Source organism: Anarhichas minor, unplaced genomic scaffold, assembly GCF_050575085.1.
Source record: "Anarhichas minor isolate MPS153535 unplaced genomic scaffold, ASM5057508v1 ptg000011l, whole genome shotgun sequence".
In the NCBI taxonomy this organism is placed as follows: domain Eukaryota; kingdom Metazoa; phylum Chordata; class Actinopteri; order Perciformes; family Anarhichadidae; genus Anarhichas; species Anarhichas minor.
Window position 1 is genome coordinate 9887594 of NW_027466457.1, and position 20242 is coordinate 9907835.

At 41.8% G+C, this 20242-nt stretch overlaps 3 protein-coding genes across 3 annotated transcripts; 2 read left to right on the top strand and 1 right to left on the bottom strand.

Annotated features, from left to right (window-relative positions):
* Positions 1–568: 568 nt before the first annotated feature.
* On the bottom strand, positions 569–7645 carry hsp90b1 (heat shock protein 90, beta (grp94), member 1). Its single transcript, XM_076089308.1, has 18 exons — positions 7490–7645; positions 6903–7005; positions 6437–6578; positions 5567–5683; positions 5152–5483; positions 4816–4927; positions 4573–4704; positions 3687–3803; positions 3450–3587; positions 3283–3360; positions 3114–3179; positions 2560–2829; positions 2181–2426; positions 1932–2068; positions 1737–1815; positions 1392–1547; positions 964–1113; positions 569–843 (listed from the first exon to the last, which is right to left on the bottom strand). The coding sequence occupies exons 1-18, from the start codon at positions 7536–7538 to the stop codon at positions 817–819; spliced, it is 2451 nt and encodes an 816-aa protein (XP_075945423.1). The 5' UTR covers positions 7539–7645; the 3' UTR covers positions 569–816.
* Positions 7646–9160: 1515 nt separating this feature from the next.
* Positions 9161–17169, top strand: nt5dc3 (5'-nucleotidase domain containing 3). The gene is made up of 14 exons (XM_076089311.1): positions 9161–9544; positions 10525–10709; positions 11069–11143; positions 11271–11326; positions 11514–11604; positions 11694–11831; positions 12667–12727; positions 12897–12999; positions 14006–14107; positions 14290–14371; positions 14468–14554; positions 15425–15565; positions 15659–15723; positions 15828–17169. The coding sequence occupies exons 1-14, from the start codon at positions 9259–9261 to the stop codon at positions 16093–16095; spliced, it is 1740 nt and encodes a 579-aa protein (XP_075945426.1). The 5' UTR covers positions 9161–9258; the 3' UTR covers positions 16096–17169.
* Positions 17170–17548: 379 nt separating this feature from the next.
* On the top strand, positions 17549–20039 carry parietopsin. Its single transcript, XM_076089951.1, has 4 exons — positions 17549–17989; positions 18440–18768; positions 18915–19160; positions 19298–20039. The coding sequence occupies exons 1-4, from the start codon at positions 17638–17640 to the stop codon at positions 19451–19453; spliced, it is 1083 nt and encodes a 360-aa protein (XP_075946066.1). The 5' UTR covers positions 17549–17637; the 3' UTR covers positions 19454–20039.
* The last annotated feature ends 203 nt before the right edge of the window (positions 20040–20242 follow it).

A 20242-nucleotide genomic window follows, 5' to 3' on the forward strand; every position in this document is an offset into this window, starting at 1 on the left:
CAGCCAGCAGTAGCACGGCATCATGGGTAATGTATACAGTACGGATGCAGTAGAAGACAGCAAGGCTGAATGTGTTCCCTGTTCAGCTCGTATACAGTGGATGGAATAAGGGAGTGGAGGAGGTACCGGATGAATCGTTTACGGCAGTTTGAGAAAACCTCCAAGACCATTTGATGTTTCAACCAAACTCCGTGACACCGGGTTGATTCAAGGTTTTCACCTCAGGTGATCCGTGTGAAATCTGCTTTAGGTTTTGCAGGACATTGAATTTCTCTTGTTGGCCGAGTTGATATAAACCGCTTCTTTTCTGTTTAGGCATTTGTATGGTTCAGTGTTTTGTCAGGTTACTCAAAGTGCTCATGGACAGACAATTCTTGTTAGCTTAGCTCGATGTACCTTATATTGAGTGTGTGTGGGGGGGGGGGGGGGGGGGGGTGAATGACAAGGGATAGACAATCTGTCACCTTCATCCAAATAATAATATGTTGTTTTTGTCCTGCCTTAAAATCAAAGTAACTTCCTTTCAGTTACTTGTGTATTGTTAAAATCACCAAACACACACCATGTGTCCTCTTTCCAGGAAACATTTATTTCGATCAAGAGACAGGATCACTTCTTTCCATAAACAGGTCAGTTAAATATTAACAAATTTACAGTCATGAGGAATGTAATAAAAAATAAAACAAAAAACAAACAATGCTCGCCTTTAAAAAACCCAACCCAGGGACCCCACCCATGATGATGTTGACCAGCAGCGCTGGAACAAGACTCAAATCTAATTCCAGCTCTATAGTTTCATCCTCTTCATCCAGTGCTTCACAGTTCCACTTTGCTGTATTTCTTCTGCAGGAGAGGGAAAAAAAAAAAAAAATAAAGTTATGAAGCAACTGCCTCCAGAACAAATACTCCGTCATCTGATTTCTCTACATCTCTAAGATGCCAGAGAATTTTAAGTGTTCTCACCGTTTCCTCCTCTTCTTTATCATCTACAATTTCTTCTTTATCTTCAGAGTCGTCCTCGGCTGCCTTCTCCTCTGGCTCTTCTGCCTCCTCCTCTGGCTCTTCTGCCTCCTCCTCTGGCTCTTCTGCCTCCTCCTCTGGCTCTTCTTCGATCTGTGGAATAGTCAAATCAGTTTCAACATAATGTTCAACCATCACTGAGCGCACTTAAAATGACCCAACTGGGAACCCGAAAACGAGGTTGGGATGCCTAAAATGTTAACATTCAGAAAATACTACAAAAAAAGGAAAGTGTAGCTATAATGAAATAACCCTGTTTGAACAAGCCAGATATAAGAATGTGACTTGACACATGTACACCTAAAGTGAAAACTTTGCTGTATGAATGTTTCCAAAGTAAGACAGAAATGTGGCTGCTGGCATCAACTCGCCTGTTCGTCCAGAGCTACATTCATGCTGAGTCGGAGCATGCGCTCTATCCTCTCTCCATAAGCCTTCGTGTCGGCCAGCTGGTAGCCGGAGCGCAGCGTGGCCGTCTCGAACAGAACCACGGCCAGATCTGACGCAGTCTGGTCCTCGCCGTCGTCCTGACAGACATGAAGGGAAAAGAAACTGATCAGCTCTCTGCTCCGATTGGTCCATTTCAGGTTAAAAAAATGCTGCAACAAATTTTAACAAAACAGCAACTCTAGCCTCATTTTACAAAAGCATTATAACACAATTATTTTATAAGTTACATTTGATGGCATCATTACAATGAGAACAGACGGACTTACATTGACTTTGCTAAGCATCTGCTTGATGAGAGGATGTTTGGGGTTGATTTCTAATGTTTTCTTCTGGCTAGCATAATAGCTGAAGAAGAAGGAGGAGAGTTAGTATATAACCTCAGTAAACATGTTCCACCATTGCAATTTACAACTGTGCCAATGAGCATCAACATTGCTGAAACACACAGGACCATAACTCACTTTGTGGAAATGTCCTTTCCTGTCTGGTAAGCCTGTGCCTTCATGATCCTCTCCATGTTTCCTGACCAGCCGTACTGACTGGCAACCAAAGCGCAGGGGGAGTTTGTTAGCCTCTGAGAGATGATCGCCTTCTCAATCTGTGGGAAAGAAACCATCGTACTAAATGATACGACTGAACTTTAAATTGTATCGCCCCTGTGGCTGGTGTTTATTCCCCCATGTCATGAATATTACAAAATAATTATCTACCATGTCCTTCAGGGGCTTGTCCTTCAGCCAAGTGGTGAGAGGTTCATACTCCTTCTCCAGGGCCTCCCTCTTCTCCTTGGTCTTGTCACTCTCGTCAAATTTGACACCCTCCTTTGCGACGTTCTGGAAGCGTTTTCCGTCAAACTCGGGCAGCGCCTGGATGCAGTACTCATCCACCGGCTCCGTCAGGTAGATCACCTCGTAGCCTTTCTTCAGCAGCCTCTCCACGAAGGGAGAAGACTCCGCCTGCAGAGGGAAAACAGGACAGATGATCAATGCCAGCCTATTAAGTTTTGATTCAAGTGCAATTCCAGCATGCCATGTACTTGACAGTTTACATAATTAAGCATTTCAACCCAATAGGAATACAGCCACTCACCTCCTTCCTGCTGGTACCAGCCATGAAGTAGATCTTGTCCTGCTTCTCCTTCATGCGCTCCACGTATTGCTCCAGGCTAGTCACCACTGAGTCGCTGTTTGAGGTAATGAAGCGCAGCAGCTTGGCCAGACGGGTCCTGTTGGAGTGATCCTCAATGACACCCAGCTTGATGTTGGTTCCAAACTCCTTCCAGAACTTATCGTTGTAGTGCTCCTCTGCGATCTTCTTGATCATGTCCAAAGTCTTACGCACCAGCTTCTTGCGGATAACCTGAACGGAGACAGAAAGGATCACATCTTCTGTCACTTTCCCTTTACATTTTGTTTAATATTCCTTACTATTGTATTTCATAATGTTTACTTTGTTCTCTCTTCCCCTTTCTGCTTCCTGTAAAACACTTTCTGACCTCCGTTTTGAAATGTGCTGTACAAATAAAGGTTCCTTTCCTGCCTGCTAATCAATCCTCTTTTTGTCAGTAAAGAGTAAGAAGTGTTTTAACATTTTAAGAAGAAACAATTGGGATTTGGATTGTGTTGAATAAATGTCAAACTCACCTTGAGCAGTTTGTGTTGCTGCAGAGTCTCTCTTGACACATTCAGGGGAAGGTCATCAGAGTCAACCTAGCCAAATACAGTCTCATTAATCACAGTGATATTTAGGCAAAGACCAAACAGTTTATATGAGCACACGTCTGTGTCTCAGGGAGCGTTGGCAATCACTCACCATTCCCTTGACGAAGTTCAGGTACTTGGGCATCATGTCGTTGAAGTCGTCCGTGATGAAAACTCTCCTGACAAACAGCTGTGACAGAAAGAAACATTCATTTAGTTCATCCTCTTATAACGGACAACACAATGCCTTAAGAATGGGTACTTGGTCGAGGGAAATACCTTGATGTAGTCGTTCTTCTTGGAGCCATACTCGTCAAACAGGCCGCGGGGAGCTGCAGTGGGCACAAACAGGATGGATCGGAAGGTGACCTCCCCCTCCGCCGTGAAGTGGATGTGGGCCAGAGGGTTTTCGGTGTCCTGTTAAAGCCAGAAACATAGTTTGAATTAAATAACATGAAACAGGTTGAGCCTACAAGGAAGGCACACAAACTGGGTGGATGTTTGACGAAGCGCTACCTTAGAGAACGTCTTGTAGAACGCGTTGTACTCATCCTCCTCGACCTCCTTAGCTGGTCTCTGCCAGATGGGCTTGATATCATTCATCAGCTCCCAGTCCCACACAGTCTTCTCAACCTACAACAAACACAATAAGAAACGTGTCAAGACCTAATTATTTAGGTAGTAATATGAGGGCATAAACATGCATGTTTTACTGCCACCATTTGATCAAAGTATATAGCACAAAAAAATAGATTTTATTAAAATCTATTTGGCAAAAAAGATGAGGGGTGACCCCAAATAGAATCAGGAGCCTGATTCTATTGTTAATCTCCAACTGTCATTGGTAATGAAATAAAAGGATCACTCGTCATTCATAAATAACACGGCTCTCTCAAAATCAAAGAATAGGCCTACATTTATTAATCAGAACACTCGTGTAAGAGCGTACTATCAGAGCACTAGATAGATTTTGAATTTATGAACGGTCTCTAAAAATCAACCGGGGAGGCGCACAAAAACAGATGTTTGCAGCTTGCATTTCTCTCCCCACTGACTGTGGACGGCTACAACGGTAATTAGGACCGTAAGTTCTATTTATAACCACGAAACGCAAGTAGGACAAGAAACCGTCTCAGTCTATTGATCTCTGCTCCGTGTCAGTACTACAGACAACGCCACTACACGTTATTCTGAAACAGCTCAGCGACTAACAAGCATATGTTGTTTTGACTATAGATACATACAGCTTAAACAGAAGTGGATCAATGAGCAGGAAATGAAAAAGACATGACACTGTTATAGGAAAGACTTGACCAATCAGATTTGACTATGTAAATGATCTGTCAGGGACATCCCTGATTTCATTTAACTAATAACAGTCATCCCTATATGAACTTCCTACCTTCTTCGTCTTAGGCTTCTCTTTGTCCTCATCCTCTTCCTCCTCTACCTCTGCCTCCTCTTCAGCAGCCTCTTTCTCCGGTTCCTCTGCTGCTTCAGCATCTTCCTCGATGGGCTCCTCAACGGTCTCAGTCTGGCATGTTGAGGAGAAGAAATTATGTAATTTCATACTTCAGTTTCACAACGCAGTGAGCTGGGATGAAGTCTGAGTCACAGCGTGGGAGGAAGTGTCTCAAGTAGTCACCTTACTGGCCCACACGTAGATGGGGAAGTTGATGAACTGGGAGTATTTCTTGACGAGGTTCTTGATGGTCTCCAGCTCCAGATAGTCTGAGGCCTCCTCTTTCAGGACCAGTCTGATGTTAGAAAGAGATGGGGATGATTTAATTAGAATACTATTCTAACATTTGAGAGTAGAGTTGTAACAGGAAAACAGCATTCAAGGTCTAATTGAGTAGGTGTTATAGTATCGTTTGTGTGAAGACCAATACAACTAATAGCAGTTTATTATGCTAAAAGAAGCAGCTAAATTTGCTGAAGGTGATTTTAAGATAACTTAAAAACAAAATGTAAAACCCACGTGATGGTGCTTCCTCTGCCCAGTGTGTTCCCGCGGGGGTCCTCAATGACAGAGAACTGATTAGAGTCGGACTCCCAGATGTGCTGGGTGTCATTGTTGTGTTTGGACGTCACGATGACTTTGTCGGCAATGAGGAAAGCCGAGTAGAATCCCACACCGAACTGGCCAATAAGCTCCGAGGTCGACTGGTCCTCGGTCTGCATGTCGTTCATATTGTTGAGGAACTCACTGGTGCCAGACTTGGCAATGGTGCCCAAGTTCTTCACCAGGTCCTCTTTGGTCATTCCAATACCAGTGTCAGTGATGTGGAGCATGTTCCTCTCCTTATCAGACTGGAGACAGGAACAATACAGTCAAGTTACCAACAGAGCGAGAACTATCGACATGACCTACTGCAAGTCCTTCTTGTGCGTACTTTTATTTTGATGGTCAGCTCCTCGTTGGAGGCCATTGCCTCATCGTTGGTCAGAGACAACAAGCGGATCTTATCCAGAGCGTCCGAGGCATTGGAAATCAGCTCCCTAAGGAAGATCTGAAACAGACATCTTATTATTAGTTCAACCTTTCCTGAAGAGGTCTGTAAGACATAATTACAACACTCCTGCCCAGTAGTTCAACCACAAGACACACAGACTCCCTGTGACCTCAACCAGTGAGAGATGTTGGACGACAGACACTCAGCAGGTCACACAACGTTACCCAGTTTGTTCTTTCAGGGGCAGCTGATGGAATATTTGTTCAAAACTGAATGCCATAAAATTTGGCGGGTGCTGTTTTAATAAAGTTGATTTTCATAATGAATCCGTTGCTCCACGCTGCCTTAAGGATTTAATTGAAGTGAACTAAAATGGCAATTCACTCAAATTACAGACTAGGGTGAGTTTCTTGTAAATCATTCAAAATATTGTTTTAATTAGTTTTATACATAGTGGCCACTTTATGAGGAACATCTGTAAAATCTAATGCAATCCAACACAACAGCTCAGTCATAAAGTCTACTTCTATAAAAGACAATACAGATCAGGTTTGATTGATACTGTCAGATGTATTAATCAAGTATGTTTATTATTGAGGTGGTAGCTTTTAAGAGTATTGTACTGGACTTTAATTTATTGAGGCGTTTTTAATAATATGCCCACTCCGTTTTCAAACATGAGGGAAAGAATATTACAGATATACAATTTAATATACTGTTGAATTTACACCTCTCTGATGAAAGTAAATCAACAGAATCATCTTGTAAAACCAGTGCTTGTACATCAGGAGGTTATTTATTCTCGCTCACCTCCTTGTTCTTGTAGAGGGAGTTGATAATCAGCTTCATCATACGGTTGACTTCAGCCTGAAAGACGTGTTTTTCCGACTTGTCTCTCAGTTCCTTGATCTGAGCTGCGTTCAAGCCATCCAGCTGGATAGCCTCCTCCTCTCTGGGGATAGACAGAAGCACACACACACGTGAAATCAGGGAAAAGCACAACAACAAACCATAGTTGCCAACAGGGAAAAAAAACTAATCTGTTCTCGCCTCTAGTTAAAGCCGAGACACACAGGATTCCCTCGTCTTAAATGACGGATGTGCATCAAAGGTTGCGGATCTCAAGAGCTGCTGTGAGCGTTTGTGTGCACAAGCTTGGTCATGTTGACCTTGTGCTTGTTAACTCTAGGTTTAGACGACCTTTTTCTTTTGATAGGGACAACCACAGTTCACCCAACAGGCACATTCTGAACAAGGTATTCAAAGTGACACCTACCTCTGCACCACCTCATCATCTGTTCTGGAGGCATCTCTGCTTTTACCAACGTCCTCCTCCACCGTCCCATCGACGTCAACTTCATCCTCTGCCTTTACAGCAGCTGCCAAGGGGATTAAAAAATATACATATTATATTAGTATCTGAAGAAATATACAGCACTTAAAGATCATTTAGAATGAGGCTTGGCGAAGTCGTGATGGAAATAATCAAATAAAAAGGTGTAATGTTGAGTAGAATGGCTTTTAATGAGCCACACTATGCATGCACATGACACAATAGCAACGATTTAATGGGGACGTTAGCTAGCATCAACCTGCTTTAACATAACGTTAGGCAATTATAAATACTGCACACTAGCGTTTCTACAACAAATGTGTTGAAGCTTAGTCTATCACACTGTCTATCATTAACATTTGGCAAAATGAAGCCTTAAAAAACGACAAACTAATGAAAGGCTGTAGTCACGAATGAGCAGAGAAGCACCAACACAAGTTCCCACCACCGTTAGCTCCCTGGCTAACGTTAGCTACAATGTTGGGTGATAAAAAGTGAGACTATTTAGCAAACATATTTCCGGTACTCACCAAAGGCAACGAGTGCGCAAAGCAGACCTATCACCCAAACTCGTCTCATGTTGCGGTTCTGCGTGAATGACGATGTGTCTTCAGCTCCTGAAACAAAAGCCGTAGCACAGCCTTAACAAGAGAGACAGACGAGCTCTCCCACCAAACGAGCCCACTTTATTTAACCCGTGACAGCCGACCAATGGCTGCGCACCACGCACAAAGTTAGACCAATCAGAGCAGAGCACCTTGGTACATGTTGTCCAATCAGATTCTTCAACATAAGTCAATACTCGAAAATCGTGGCTAGACACCATTGGCCAGGAATGAACAATCCGCACATCACTTCCTAAAATTCACCTTTCAATATGGGGAAAAAAATCTGTTTCAACACGTTAGTTAAACTTTGATTTTCTTATGCAATGTCACAGACAAGTGACACTGAGGCTGGATTACTCTGGGGATTTTGTTTATTCCTCTATGTATTGTCACTGACTGTAGCATTATGCCTGTGTCTGTTACAGTTTATGATAGTCTAAATGACATCATGTTTATCTACGCATGTTTATGTGGTATAGTATTTAGACTAGATCGTGTGGAGTCATTGTACTTAGATATCCTGCTGTTAAAAAACACACAAGGGATGACTACACGTTATCTGCACTACTGATATTTGTCCACAAGGTGTCGCTGTTAAGTCAGTGAGTTGAAAATGCAATTTCCCCGTTGACACTATGAACAAGGGCTGAAAGACTGAGATTGTGTCAAATTGGAATCACTAATGGTTAAATAAATAGTGCGTTACATTATCATACAAATACGCACATTATTATTCTCAGTCTGCCTGACGGGCGTGTACTTGGTTGTGTGAGCATAAGATAAAGCTACAGATGTCAAATAGGAGTTAGTGAGATACTCAGTCAAACTTAGACATTTTAAGGTCAAATGTATACAATTATAACTAGTCCTCTCGCCAAGTGTCCTAAAAAGCCTAAATTATGACTCTGTAGCATCTCACAATTTTTACCATGATTATTTTCATTTCTGTCAGAAATGGAATATATATCAGAAATAAAAATAAATAATAAAAATCTCATAAGAGTGTCCCTAAAAAGCCTAAATTCTGACCTAGCATCGCATCATTTTGATTTACTATGATGAATGACAAAGTAAATACTTTGAGAAGTAAATTTACTTATTCACAATAATGAGACAAAACCTCAACTCAAAAAATGATACATTTGCCTTAAAAAGGCTACCTTTTGATTAATTATTACGTTATTATAACTTTATTATTACTCTCATTATTATGACTTAGTATCTTACAATTATGACTTAATTATAAGATAACTAAGTCACAATTTATATTCTCTAAGTCAAATTTATGAGATAGTCTCATCAAGACAGTGAGATACTATGTCAGAATAATTTGATTTTAAATCAAAATTATGAAAAGTTTATCTATCTTTTTGGGTTCCTTATGTGCCATTATGCCTGAGATATTTCAAATCTCCAGTCTTTCAATGCTCGACAAACAGACACTCCTGCATATTTAATAAATGTATCCGGTTACATCGCAGCTGTTTGGTGGACAGTAGGAAGCGATCTGATCTCCAGACGCACCAGCTTCTGATTCGCTGGCTCGCCGGGACGTTGCTAAACGCGGAAGTGACGTAAAAAACCAACCAAAAAAGGGACCCTCTCGGTATTTACAGAAGAGCTGGTGAAGTGCATGCGTTCTCGTCTGGGACCCCACCGCGACCTACAAACGGGCTGCAACCCGAAGAGTCATGGCGCCCTTGTCTCTGCCCCTGTCGACTCTTCTGAAGCACAAGGACTGTCTGCAGAAGGCGAATGTATTTTGCAATGTCTTACAGAGTTTACACCAACGGCCATTCACATCTCGCTTATGGAAACGGAGTTTCGGTGCGGTATCCCGTGGAGTCGGTCAGTTACTGTCACACCAACCCAGATCCCCAAACTACGCAGCATCTGTGTGTCGCAGCTCTTCAGGCGGCCAGGACATGACCGAGAGGCTGCGGTCTGTTTACAATGAGACCAAAAGGCAGACTGAAGGTACGGACACTCAGTGGACTCAGGACTGTTGTTGCCTTATAACGCTGTTATGACTAATGTTTACAGCAGACTTTACGCACCAACCAGTTCTGCAGCCTTCCAAACCTCCACTTGTGGTCGGAATGATATATTGTAACTATAGGCTATGCTATTTTGTCAATTTGTGACACACATACACACAAACACCTTTAAAGTATAATGAAATTCAAGTACCTACAGTAGAGGCTCTGCACAGATGTTTTATGCACAAAGGGTTTTGGAGGTGGTTACAATAAATTCAAGCAAATAGTCCACAAGTTTTTACCTCACACAGCTCCACATATCTGCCTCCTCTGCAGGCTTGTTTGAGGAGGAAACAGACCAATTACAGTATTTGCAAATACACCATGAAAATACCATTAAAATATTGGAGATACTGAGAAATAAGTAGCTGTAGTTGAACAGAAATCTAGTGTACCAGTACTCTATTAGGTCCATTAAAACACAAGTGTTTTTTATTGCTGTCATTCCTAACATTTGATCTGTTTTTGGAGTCCATAAGTGGCAAAATGTCTGAGAGAATATTTCCGTCTGAAGAGAAGAGAGAAACCCCTACTTTACATTAGCTCTAGTATCTAGCCTATTAATGTGTCCTTTCCTGGATTCTGCATAATTAATGCATGTATCTGGTAACCTATCGCAGCTGTTTAGTGGATAGTAGGAAGTGACTAAACTCCATGTGCATCACAAGTATACACCACGATTACTTTTATTTATTAGAACGGTGACATAAGTAACATAAGTTGACAGATATCAGGCGTCCAGGTACTCCATGTGGGTGTGTACTGGCCCTGTTCAGACACCTAATCAAAAGGATTTATCCACCACCTTCAAGACATGTGTACGTATGTCCTAAGATATGCCTTTCTGTCATAGCAGCACATAATATTCCGAAATAGAAGGAAACTGCAAAACAACCCCATGTGTTTCTCTCCTCTTAGATTTGGTCCCAGCCATTTGCACCAACTCAATCAACCCTGACACCATTTTTGCAAACAATGAGATGAGCCTACGAGACACCGAGGTCTACGGCTTCGACTACGACTACACCCTGGCTTTCTACTCCAGGAACCTGCACACCCTCATCTTCAACATAGCACGGGACATTCTCGTCACTAACCACAGGGTGTGTGTACAGTGTACAGCGGCTCACTTGGCACTTTTTAAACTTTTTTGCACACCTCTCCAGCTACTAGTCCACACTCTGTACTTGGTCTGCACTGGACTTGACCAGCGATCCTCTGGTTCCCGAGTCCCCACGGACTCAGCTTCCCTAAGTTGGAGAGATCATTAGCAGAATATTCACCTCACATCTAAGGTTTAAACTGGGCTACAGATGTGTTGCACCATCAAGCACAGTGTTTACCTACATAGGTGGACTATGGATCAGGCTCGTGGTGTACTCTGTTGCTCAAATGTTTTTAGATTAAGCAGATGTAATGCCCTGTTTTGTTGTCACTAAAATATTTGATTTTCTTTTATTAGTATCCAGAGGGTCTGAGAAATTATGAGTATATTCCTAATTTCACTGTGAGAGGACTTCACTATGACGTTCAGAAGGTGAGAAGGTCTTTGCTTATCTAACTCAAAAAATGGACTGTTGTTTTATAGTTTGCATCAATTGTACCGCACGCTCAGTGTTTATTAAATGATCATTTTTGTGGAAATATTTAATGATTTTAAACAGGGACTGCTGATGAAGATAGATGCTTTTCACTACATCCAGTTGGGAACTGTATACAGGTATCTGTGCACTGTGTTACTTCTCACATCAGGGTAGTGGGTAATGAAAAACACACAGCACTGTGTGAGTATGACATGTCGTTTCTCATCAGTTAAAGGACGACGCTGCACATCTTACAGCTTTTCTGTGGCATGATATAAATGAAAACATTGTCTCAGGATTTGATATGTTGTGTTTCTTCTACAGGGGTCTTAATCCAGTCCCTGATGAGGAAGTAATTGCCATGTATGATGGTTGTCATGTACCTCTCGAGAACATGAGCGACTTCTATGGCAAGGTGAATCATTCTCTATCTTATCTATGACGGGGTAGACGCTACGGAGATAAAAACGACTGAATATAATGACGTTTATCACTGTTCTGCAGAGCTCCCATGGCCACACCATGAAACAGTTCATGGACATATTCTCCCTGCCTGAGATGAATCTCCTGTCTTGTGTCAATGACTTCTTCATGAAGCACAACATCGACTATGAGCCAGTGCATCTCTACAAAGACGTAAAGGTGAACTACCTTGTTGTTGTTTTGTGACATTGATTAATGTCAGCATACAATATATTGCACTCACTTGTTATTGTATCTCCCAGCGGTCAACGTGTGTAAAGGCATTAAATCCAGCCACAGTGTGCAGTGTTGCTGTGATACTCCAGCCATTCAATCCAGTCTTAATTTTAGCTGTGAAAACCGGAGTCTAATATTAGTCGGGCAAGCCCGCCTCCAGCCATCTGCGTCTGTTCTCTGGTGGCTCTGCTGCTTCAGAGGGAGAGCGCAGAGAAACCAGCGCCGCCTTCTCCCTTTGAGGGCAGCTGTCATGCTGGTCCTGTCTATTCTGTGTGACAACGAAGCGTTTTTGATGGATCGCTGTCATTAAAAGCCCTCAGACACGCTCTCAGTTCCACGAGTGGCTCTTATATCTTGTCAAGGACACCCCGCTTAGTCTTTATTTTTCCTGCCAAGCCTGGTTTCTTATTCAGCATTTACTCTTTTTCTTGCTTTTCCTTTTGAATTTGTATACATCAAATGTTCTTTGACTATGACAAACGTCCTTTAAGTTTGCCCTTGAATGTGCTACTTCTCAAGGGAGATATTTACTCATTCACTGATTCAAAAGCGCAGGTTACACTTTTGAAAATGTTTTTGGAAACTCTCACTGTGTCACCAAAGTAGCTAAACTCCAGGGTCTGCTTTCTTTATATTTCATTTGTATTCATAGAGGTGCTGTCTTTGTGCTTCCAAGTCAACCGTTTATATTCAGAGCAAAGTGTTGCTCCCGGAGCTGAATGCTAACGTTGTGTCTCTGAAGTCGTGACTTCCTGGCTCTACTTGTTCCTCTTCACAGGAAGCCATTAGAGATGTTCACGTCAAAGGCATCATGTACCGAGCCGTGGAGGCAGATATTGGTAATAATGCCCTTTGATTTATAGCCTTTTTACTTTGTTTGAGCCAAAATTAAAGAAAGTATATGGCCACATCTAAGTTTGGTGCCAAGACTTAAACAATGAATTCAGAAATAACGAGGCTGTACAAGTATAATTAAATCACCCACCTCTCTGTTTTCTCATTTCCTAGAGAAATACATTTGCTATGGTGAGCAAAGCCATGCTGTGCTGAAGAAGCTGTCAGAGCACGGAAAAAAGATGTTCCTCATTACCAATAGCCCATTTGACTTTGTGTAAGTGTGATTCATTTAAACAGCCTTGTATCGTTGTACTAATATTTAATTGAAGCCATTGTTTAATGCCTCAACTTTTGAAGTTCGGCAACGACACATCAAAGGGCTTTCCATCCGCAAGTATTTGTAATTCATTGTAAGTTATTGACTGTGAGCCGCTTTTGAAGTCGGGCTTGATTGCACAAAATGGCCAGCTGTGCATATTCAACCTCAGAAGGCTTCCCAGAGCCCAAAGGCATCAAACCTGTGTCCTTGATTTCATGGTTTATTACATTCAGTCTTCACAGCACTAAACACGGAACAAAGGAAAAGGAGAGTCTGAACACATGCTGAACTTCCCAAGTTTTTACCAATGCAATGTTTTGACCTTGACGTCCTCTCGGATTCATATTCAAACTTGTTTACAATCTATTAAGGATTTTGTCATCTCCAGCCTGTCCTTTTTCCTTTGTTGCAGTTTTTTGTCCTGCACCTGTACCTAATGGGGTTGGTTCTTATCTCATATAGATTATTTATTTATTGGACGACAAGGAAACAAGCTATATCGTGATTTATATCGAGATGTGAAATTAAATATATGTTAATAATAATAATAATAATACATTTTATTTATATAGCGCTTTTCATAAAACTCAAAGACACTTTACATTAAAATCATCATATATAAAAGCAATACACTAAAAACATAAAATACACAATAGTGGTCACACATTAAAAGCAGTTTTGAACAGGTGGGTTTTGATCTGTGATTTGAATATGGAAAGTTCAGTGCAGTCTCGGATGTGTTTGGGGAGAGAATTCCAGAGGGAGGGGGCAGATATGGAGAAAAGTATGCTAAAAGTATCATGGCAGTTTCATTGAGTTTTATTTAAACTAGCACTAACATACAGCCTGTATCACGTGTAACATGTATCGCTGGTGTATCGCTTTGCCCTCAGCTCAGGTGTTTGTTACAGTTCCCTCGTGATGTTGCAGACATGGTAACGTCTTGGATCTCTGTCCTCAGGGACCGAGGAATGAACTACATCGTAGGGAAGGACTGGCGAGACCTGTTTGATGTCGTGATTGTTCAGGCTGACAAACCTGGTTTCTTCAACGACAGGAGAAAGTAAGTGTCTAAGTTTGTGTCTGCGGCTCATGCTATGACCATGCTGTGCCTCTTTCACCCCACTGCGCCACGTTGCCTGCAGTTACCTTGTTCATTACTTGTACACATAATGTACAAGTAATGTGTTTGTTTGGGAGCCAGCCAATATTGGGTAAAATTTGTCTTTGTGTATTTTTCACTAGACCTTTCAGGCGAGTGACAGACAAAGGTGCATTGCTGTGGGACAGGATTCACAAGTTGGAAAAAGGGAAGATCTACAAACAGGTGTTCTCATAATTCCTGAAAAATGTCTCCTGGATACACTTAATAAAATACATGGTTGATTTTGTTTTTTTTAACGTGTGTGTTTGATCACTGTAGGGAAACCTTTACGAGTTCCTGAGACTCACCGGCTGGAGAGGATCCAAGGTGCTGTACTTCGGGGATCACATCTACAGTGACTTGGCAGTAAGCAGCATCCATATTTACTACAAAGGGCTCATTACAACCACACAAAACACTGTATTATGAAAAATTACGATATTTTAAACAAAGAGCGGAACCCTGCTTTGACCATGCTCCATTTAAGATAAGTATGTTTCTCCTGAAATTAAAGTCTGAGTTAATTTTTATACGCAACAGCCTAAATCTTAACGTTCATTGAAGAAGCACATAATAAGATACTTAGCGAATGCTTGACAAAGACAGTAAAATAAATGGGTTGAGAAAGTAATTCTTCGTGCATTATAACACAGTTACCGTAGCACTGCAGTGGGTTTGGTTGACAGGTATTTTAGTGTCAGTTTCTCCTGATGTATCACATCTCTGCAGAGAGTATTTGCCTTTTTATACCTGTAACCTACAAACCTGCCCTTCATCTGCGCTAAACAAACATTTCACTGAATCACAATGAGTTATAACGACTTGGATAGATTAATGTGTCTGATCAGCTGTAAATGATGTTCATGAAACGCAGAGTTTACATCTCTGGCATAATGCCTTGCTGGTGGCAGCCAGCCAGCTGTCAAACAGATCGCTTGTTTAGAAAGATGGAACTTGGCGTTTGTGGTTTACACCAACCACAGCTGAGAGTCAGCGCAGACACAGAGCAGAAGCATCTCGGAGTTACAGGGGAGGGAGGGAGGAAGCTATACTTTATTCCAGTTTCATGCAGTTTTATTAGATTGTCCAAATACGCAGAAGAATCCCCCAAAAATGTCTCACTTCACACTCAAATTCTGGCTGTACTGTATCATATGTACTTAAAGCCTACAACTCACACTAACACAAGCAGGTGAATTCCTGAATTATTGACGATTCCGGTCCTTTGTTTTGCAGGATCTAACGCTGAAACATGGCTGGAGGACGGGCGCCATCATCCCTGAGCTGAGGAAGGAGATCAAGATCATGAACACGGAGGAGTACATGCACATGATGGCCTGGTTACAGGCGCTGACTGGGCTTATCGAGCAGATGCAGGTCAGGAGACTCTATAAAAACACATGTGTCCTTCTCTCTTTGCCTCTATCCTCGAATGTGTGAGCTTAACTTCTTTGCACTGCTCCCAAACAGGTACACAGGGATGAAGCGTCTCAAGCTGTCGTGGAGGAGTGGATCAAAGAGAGAGAAGCCATGAGGTAATGGAGATAATTACTCCAGCAGTCAAGAGTAGTTCATTGATTGAGATCTTGTAGAACTGATCGAACCTCATCTCGATGGTATGAATGTGTTTCCACGGCAGGTCACAGACGAAGGACATCTTCAACTCTCAGTTCGGGAGTCTCTTCCGGACGTACCACAACCCCACCTACTTCTCACGCCGACTCTCACGCTTTGCTGACATCTACATGGCCTCCATCAGCTGCCTGCTCAACTACGACTTCCAGCACACCTTTTTCCCTCGCCGTACTCCCCTGCAGCACGAGGCCCCCTTCTGGCCTGAACACGGTCCTGCTAGTATTAGCGTCTCCTCACAGCTCAGCAGGATGAACGCAGACTCCGATAATTAATTCATTTTTCAATTTGAGAGATATGGATTTTTAGAAGATGCATGCCACGTGTTAAGATATGTTTAACTGGTAACAATCCCGTAGGCTGTTGACGTTAATTGAGCTTTAAGCTAATTAGTTACAAACTTCCCCTCAAAGAATTCAGTCTTTAAGCGGACCAGTGGATTAGTGCTATTTCAGCAAAATGACACATGGCCGATAGAGCAGTGCGATGTTTTTATTTAAGACATGGACACTTTGTACAGTTACATTTTTGTCACACAGAATTGGAAATATTCAATGCACTGATTGTTTTAGAGTTGCGTGTATATGTATATATGTGTGTGTATGTGTGTGTGTGAGAGGTACAGTGAGGAATTGTGCAAAGATGCTGTATTTACACAGTCTAAACAACAGGGGGCAGTCACGCATCATGTCTATCACGTGTCTCTGTAGTATGAATTGAAGATTACCTTTGGTTTTTTTCTATCTTTTGCATCTGTAAAACTATAAGAGACTGTCAGTGAAATGGGAATACTCAGATGTGACTTTTACGTTACAAACTCTGTTGCCTTAATCTACTTCGTCACATTACTGCATATATTGTGTATATTTTTGCAATAGTTTAATGTAATCTGTGTTAATGAAGCTTTTCAAATGTTGCCCCTTGGTTGATCTCATTTGGAACCGCCCATTGTGATGTGATACACGCTGCACATTCATGGTCTGAGATCTTTGTATCTAATTGTCTGAACAGGTTCCACACAGCACAGCCTGTATGTGTAATTTTAGCACGTGAGAAATGTTCATATTTGTCAGGAAGAAAAATAGAACGTCGTTGCTCTATTTAGCAAGAGTGTTGCTATTTGATCTGTTAAGGTGGCATTGAGTTTCATTGGGTTTCACACTTTTCACAAATGCGTGAACTGTTTTCACATGTGCTGGAATGAAGGCTTGAAAATAATGTATTTGACATATAATCTGGAAATGGGGAACTCTTTAATATCTGTGGCCAAATGGTTTATTTGTGTTTCTGTAGTTTAAAATATGAAGTGTATTTTTATTTCACTGTTTATTAAAATGGATTAGGCTTAATGGCCCATGAGTCATGAATTTAAAGCAAATAGATATGGCTGGATACTTATGTAATTAGATTAGCAGGTATGTGTTTATTTAATGTTTAATCCATTTGTACTATGCTCTTTTTTTTCCCTTCGATTAGCTGTATAAACAACTAAAGGAAGAAATATTTCATGAGTTGAAAATTAAATTTCAGGGCTAATTCATCACTCCTTAATATCCCTCTACTTTCTAATTACCATTATTGCAGTGGGTTTATTGGGACTAATCCATTCAAATCGTGTTACGGACCAATTCCCCATATTGCATTTGGGGATTTCTCCATCAGACAGGTGCCCAATTTGAGTTATTGGAAAATAAGCAAAGCCGAGTGGTTTTAGAGGGATCAGAAAGGATAAGATCGGTGATGCTGAGCTGAGTGTCCGCGGGTTCAGTCTCTGGCCTCACAATTGTTCCACCAAAGCTGGACTTCTTATAGGCACCATGGACAGCAACAGCACGCTGTTGAGCTCCGGCTCTCCTCTTCCATCCCTCCACGCCGAGATGGCGACTATTACGCCCACCGTCTTCCCTCGGTTGGGCTACAGTGTACTCTCCTTCCTCATGTTCATCAACACCGTGTTGACAGTTTTTAACAATGTTCTCGTCCTAACCGTGTTGCTGAGGAATCCGTCGCTCCTCCAGCCCATGAACGTTTTCATCCTCAGCCTCGCGGTGTCTGACCTGATGATAGGCCTGTGCGGCTCCCTGGTCGTCACCATCACCAACTACCAAGGCTCCTTCTTTATCGGCCACACAGCCTGCGTGTTTCAAGGATTTGCAGTCAATTATTTTGGTAAGTGGAGTTGTGGGAGAGCAGCTTGTGTTGTATAGACTTTTTGAGAGCAATTTTTGTTTTCTCCGTGTCATTGTAAGACACTATCTCAAGGCTAGAATATTGATATTTTTGTTTCACTTCACATAATCTCAGAATGTGTTGTGGCTTTAAAATATATATTCATGTTGTAGGCGTCTGTGTGATGCTTTTTGAAAATCTCCCTCTGCTGTAATCAGATCTTGCAAATTTCATGTTTATTTCTATATTTGTTCGTCTTCATTCTTGACTTTGGACACAAACTGTAATACAACATCAACTTAGTATCCTCAGTGGATGGAGTTTTCTCACTTGTAATGAAGATATTGTTGTTCAAACCCTGAGGAAGACAATGAGATGTCGTTAAAACCTCCAGAGAAAGTAAGTGAAACTTGAGATTTCTTTTTATGTTAACTTATTTCTCTTTCCCAGGTCTGGTGTCACTCTGCACTTTGACCCTGCTTGCCTACGAGCGTTACAACGTGGTGTGTAAACCAAGAAATGGTCTCAAGTTGAGCATGCGGAGAAGCATCAACGGGCTGCTAATTGTCTGGATCTTCTGCTTGTTTTGGGCGGTGGCTCCGTTATTGGGCTGGAGCTCCTACGGACCTGAGGGAGTCCAGACCTCCTGCTCTCTGGCCTGGGAGGAGAGATCGTGGAGCAACTACAGCTACCTCATCCTCTACACGCTCCTCTGCTTCATTTTACCTGTTGCAGTCATCATCTACTGCTACTCCAAAGTGCTCACATCCATGAATAAGGTGGGCTTGTGATGGCTTCTGTGTATTCATTCCACTTCTACACCATTAGAGCTAGATTTAAAATGTGTCATCAGTTTGCAATTTACCACCTACAGACTAAAACAACATAGCTGTTAATGGGTGTGGAATTTCCTTACTGCTTTTAGCTGAACAGGAGTGTGGAGCTCCAGGGTGGGCGTTCCAGCCAGAAGGAGAATGATCATGCCATCAGTATGGTCCTCTCCATGATCATAGCTTTTTTTGTTTGCTGGCTGCCCTACACGGTATTGTCAGTGGTGATTGTCGTGGATCCAACACTCTACATCCCTCCATTGGTCGCCACTATGCCCATGTACTTTGCCAAGACCAGCCCCGTCTACAACCCCATTATCTACTTCCTTTCCAACAAGCAGGTAAGCAGCTAAAGTGTATATCTGCTTCTAAAATTGAGATGCAAAGGCTGAGTGTTCGCAAATATTTATACACAAGAAAAAAATGATTTGAATTGCACGTGAACTTGATGCTCATATTTTATTTTTTTGTACAACAGTTCCGTGATGCCACTCTGGAGATGCTGTCGTGCGGCCGCTACATTTCCCATATGCCCAACACCGTCAGCATCAACATGCGCTCCTTGAACAGGAAGAGCCGGCTGACTTCCTTAAGCAGGAATGTCAACTCGCACAGCAAGGTGTTGCCTCTGTGACCTTCTCCAGCAAAAACACATTGTCGGTGTCTATCGGTGCCTCATCAAGGACGCAGACCTGCACATCTACAGGCCCATGTCTCTCAGAGAGGTCTTCACTGCAGCCCAGTGGGAACAAAATCAGCTCAGTAACTGATATTTTGAGGAGGTGGACGAAACAAATGGAAAACCTTATGAAACACGTTAATACAATCCAATACAATCCACCCAAATAGTGCTTATTTTGTTCCATTGTTAGGTGATAAAAGAGATGAGATTATTCATCTGAAACTAATTTGTTTTTGGTATTTTATTAAATTGCATTACATTGCAAGGTGTTCCTGTGTTTATTGTCCATCCCATTTTTTCTAGTACAATACAAATATTCAGTAATATGTTTTTCTTTCTGTGATTTGTTTAGATCAGTAAGCTGTTACCTCTTTCATACTGATGTTTGCAGGTGTGTACTGTATGCATGTGAGAAACTAGCCAAAAAAAAGGTGATCTTGCATTTTTAACAAGACTAGGGAAGTCAATTACAGCCGGACTGCAGACACACAGAGACTCTGAGGAATCTTTTCACCCCTGAATTTTTGTTCATAAATAAAATGCACTTGAACCGTTTTCATGTGTGCAAAGATACTTCTTCCGCTCTGAAAGTCTGTTTTATGTTTACCACTTTGCGGGAGTTGGGTAATGCATCGTGTGTGGTGTTTTTGTGTGGAAACAAATACTCTGATTCTACGTTAGTTATTATCATACTGCACGTCACCTCGTCCCATATGTTATGATGTAAATAAATGAAATCAA

Coding starts and splice junctions, on each gene's coding strand:
- nt5dc3 (XM_076089311.1), top strand. CDS start 9,259: ATGGCGCCCTTGTCTCTGCCCCTGTCGACTCTTCTGAAGCACAAGGAC. Junction 9,545..10,524: donor GACCAAAAGGCAGACTGAAG/GTACGGACACTC, acceptor CTCTCCTCTTAG/ATTTGGTCCCAGCCATTTGC. Junction 11,832..12,666: donor ATCTCTACAAAGACGTAAAG/GTGAACTACCTT, acceptor TCCTCTTCACAG/GAAGCCATTAGAGATGTTCA.
- hsp90b1 (XM_076089308.1), bottom strand. CDS start 7,538: ATGAGACGAGTTTGGGTGATAGGTCTGCTTTGCGCACTCGTTGCCTTT. Junction 3,588..3,686: donor TCTACAAGACGTTCTCTAAG/GTAGCGCTTCGT, acceptor TGGCTTTAACAG/GACACCGAAAACCCTCTGGC. Junction 2,427..2,559: donor CTGGTACCAGCAGGAAGGAG/GTGAGTGGCTGT, acceptor TTCCCTCTGCAG/GCGGAGTCTTCTCCCTTCGT.
- parietopsin (XM_076089951.1), top strand. CDS start 17,638: ATGGACAGCAACAGCACGCTGTTGAGCTCCGGCTCTCCTCTTCCATCC. Junction 18,769..18,914: donor TGCTCACATCCATGAATAAG/GTGGGCTTGTGA, acceptor TACTGCTTTTAG/CTGAACAGGAGTGTGGAGCT. Junction 19,161..19,297: donor ACTTCCTTTCCAACAAGCAG/GTAAGCAGCTAA, acceptor TTTGTACAACAG/TTCCGTGATGCCACTCTGGA.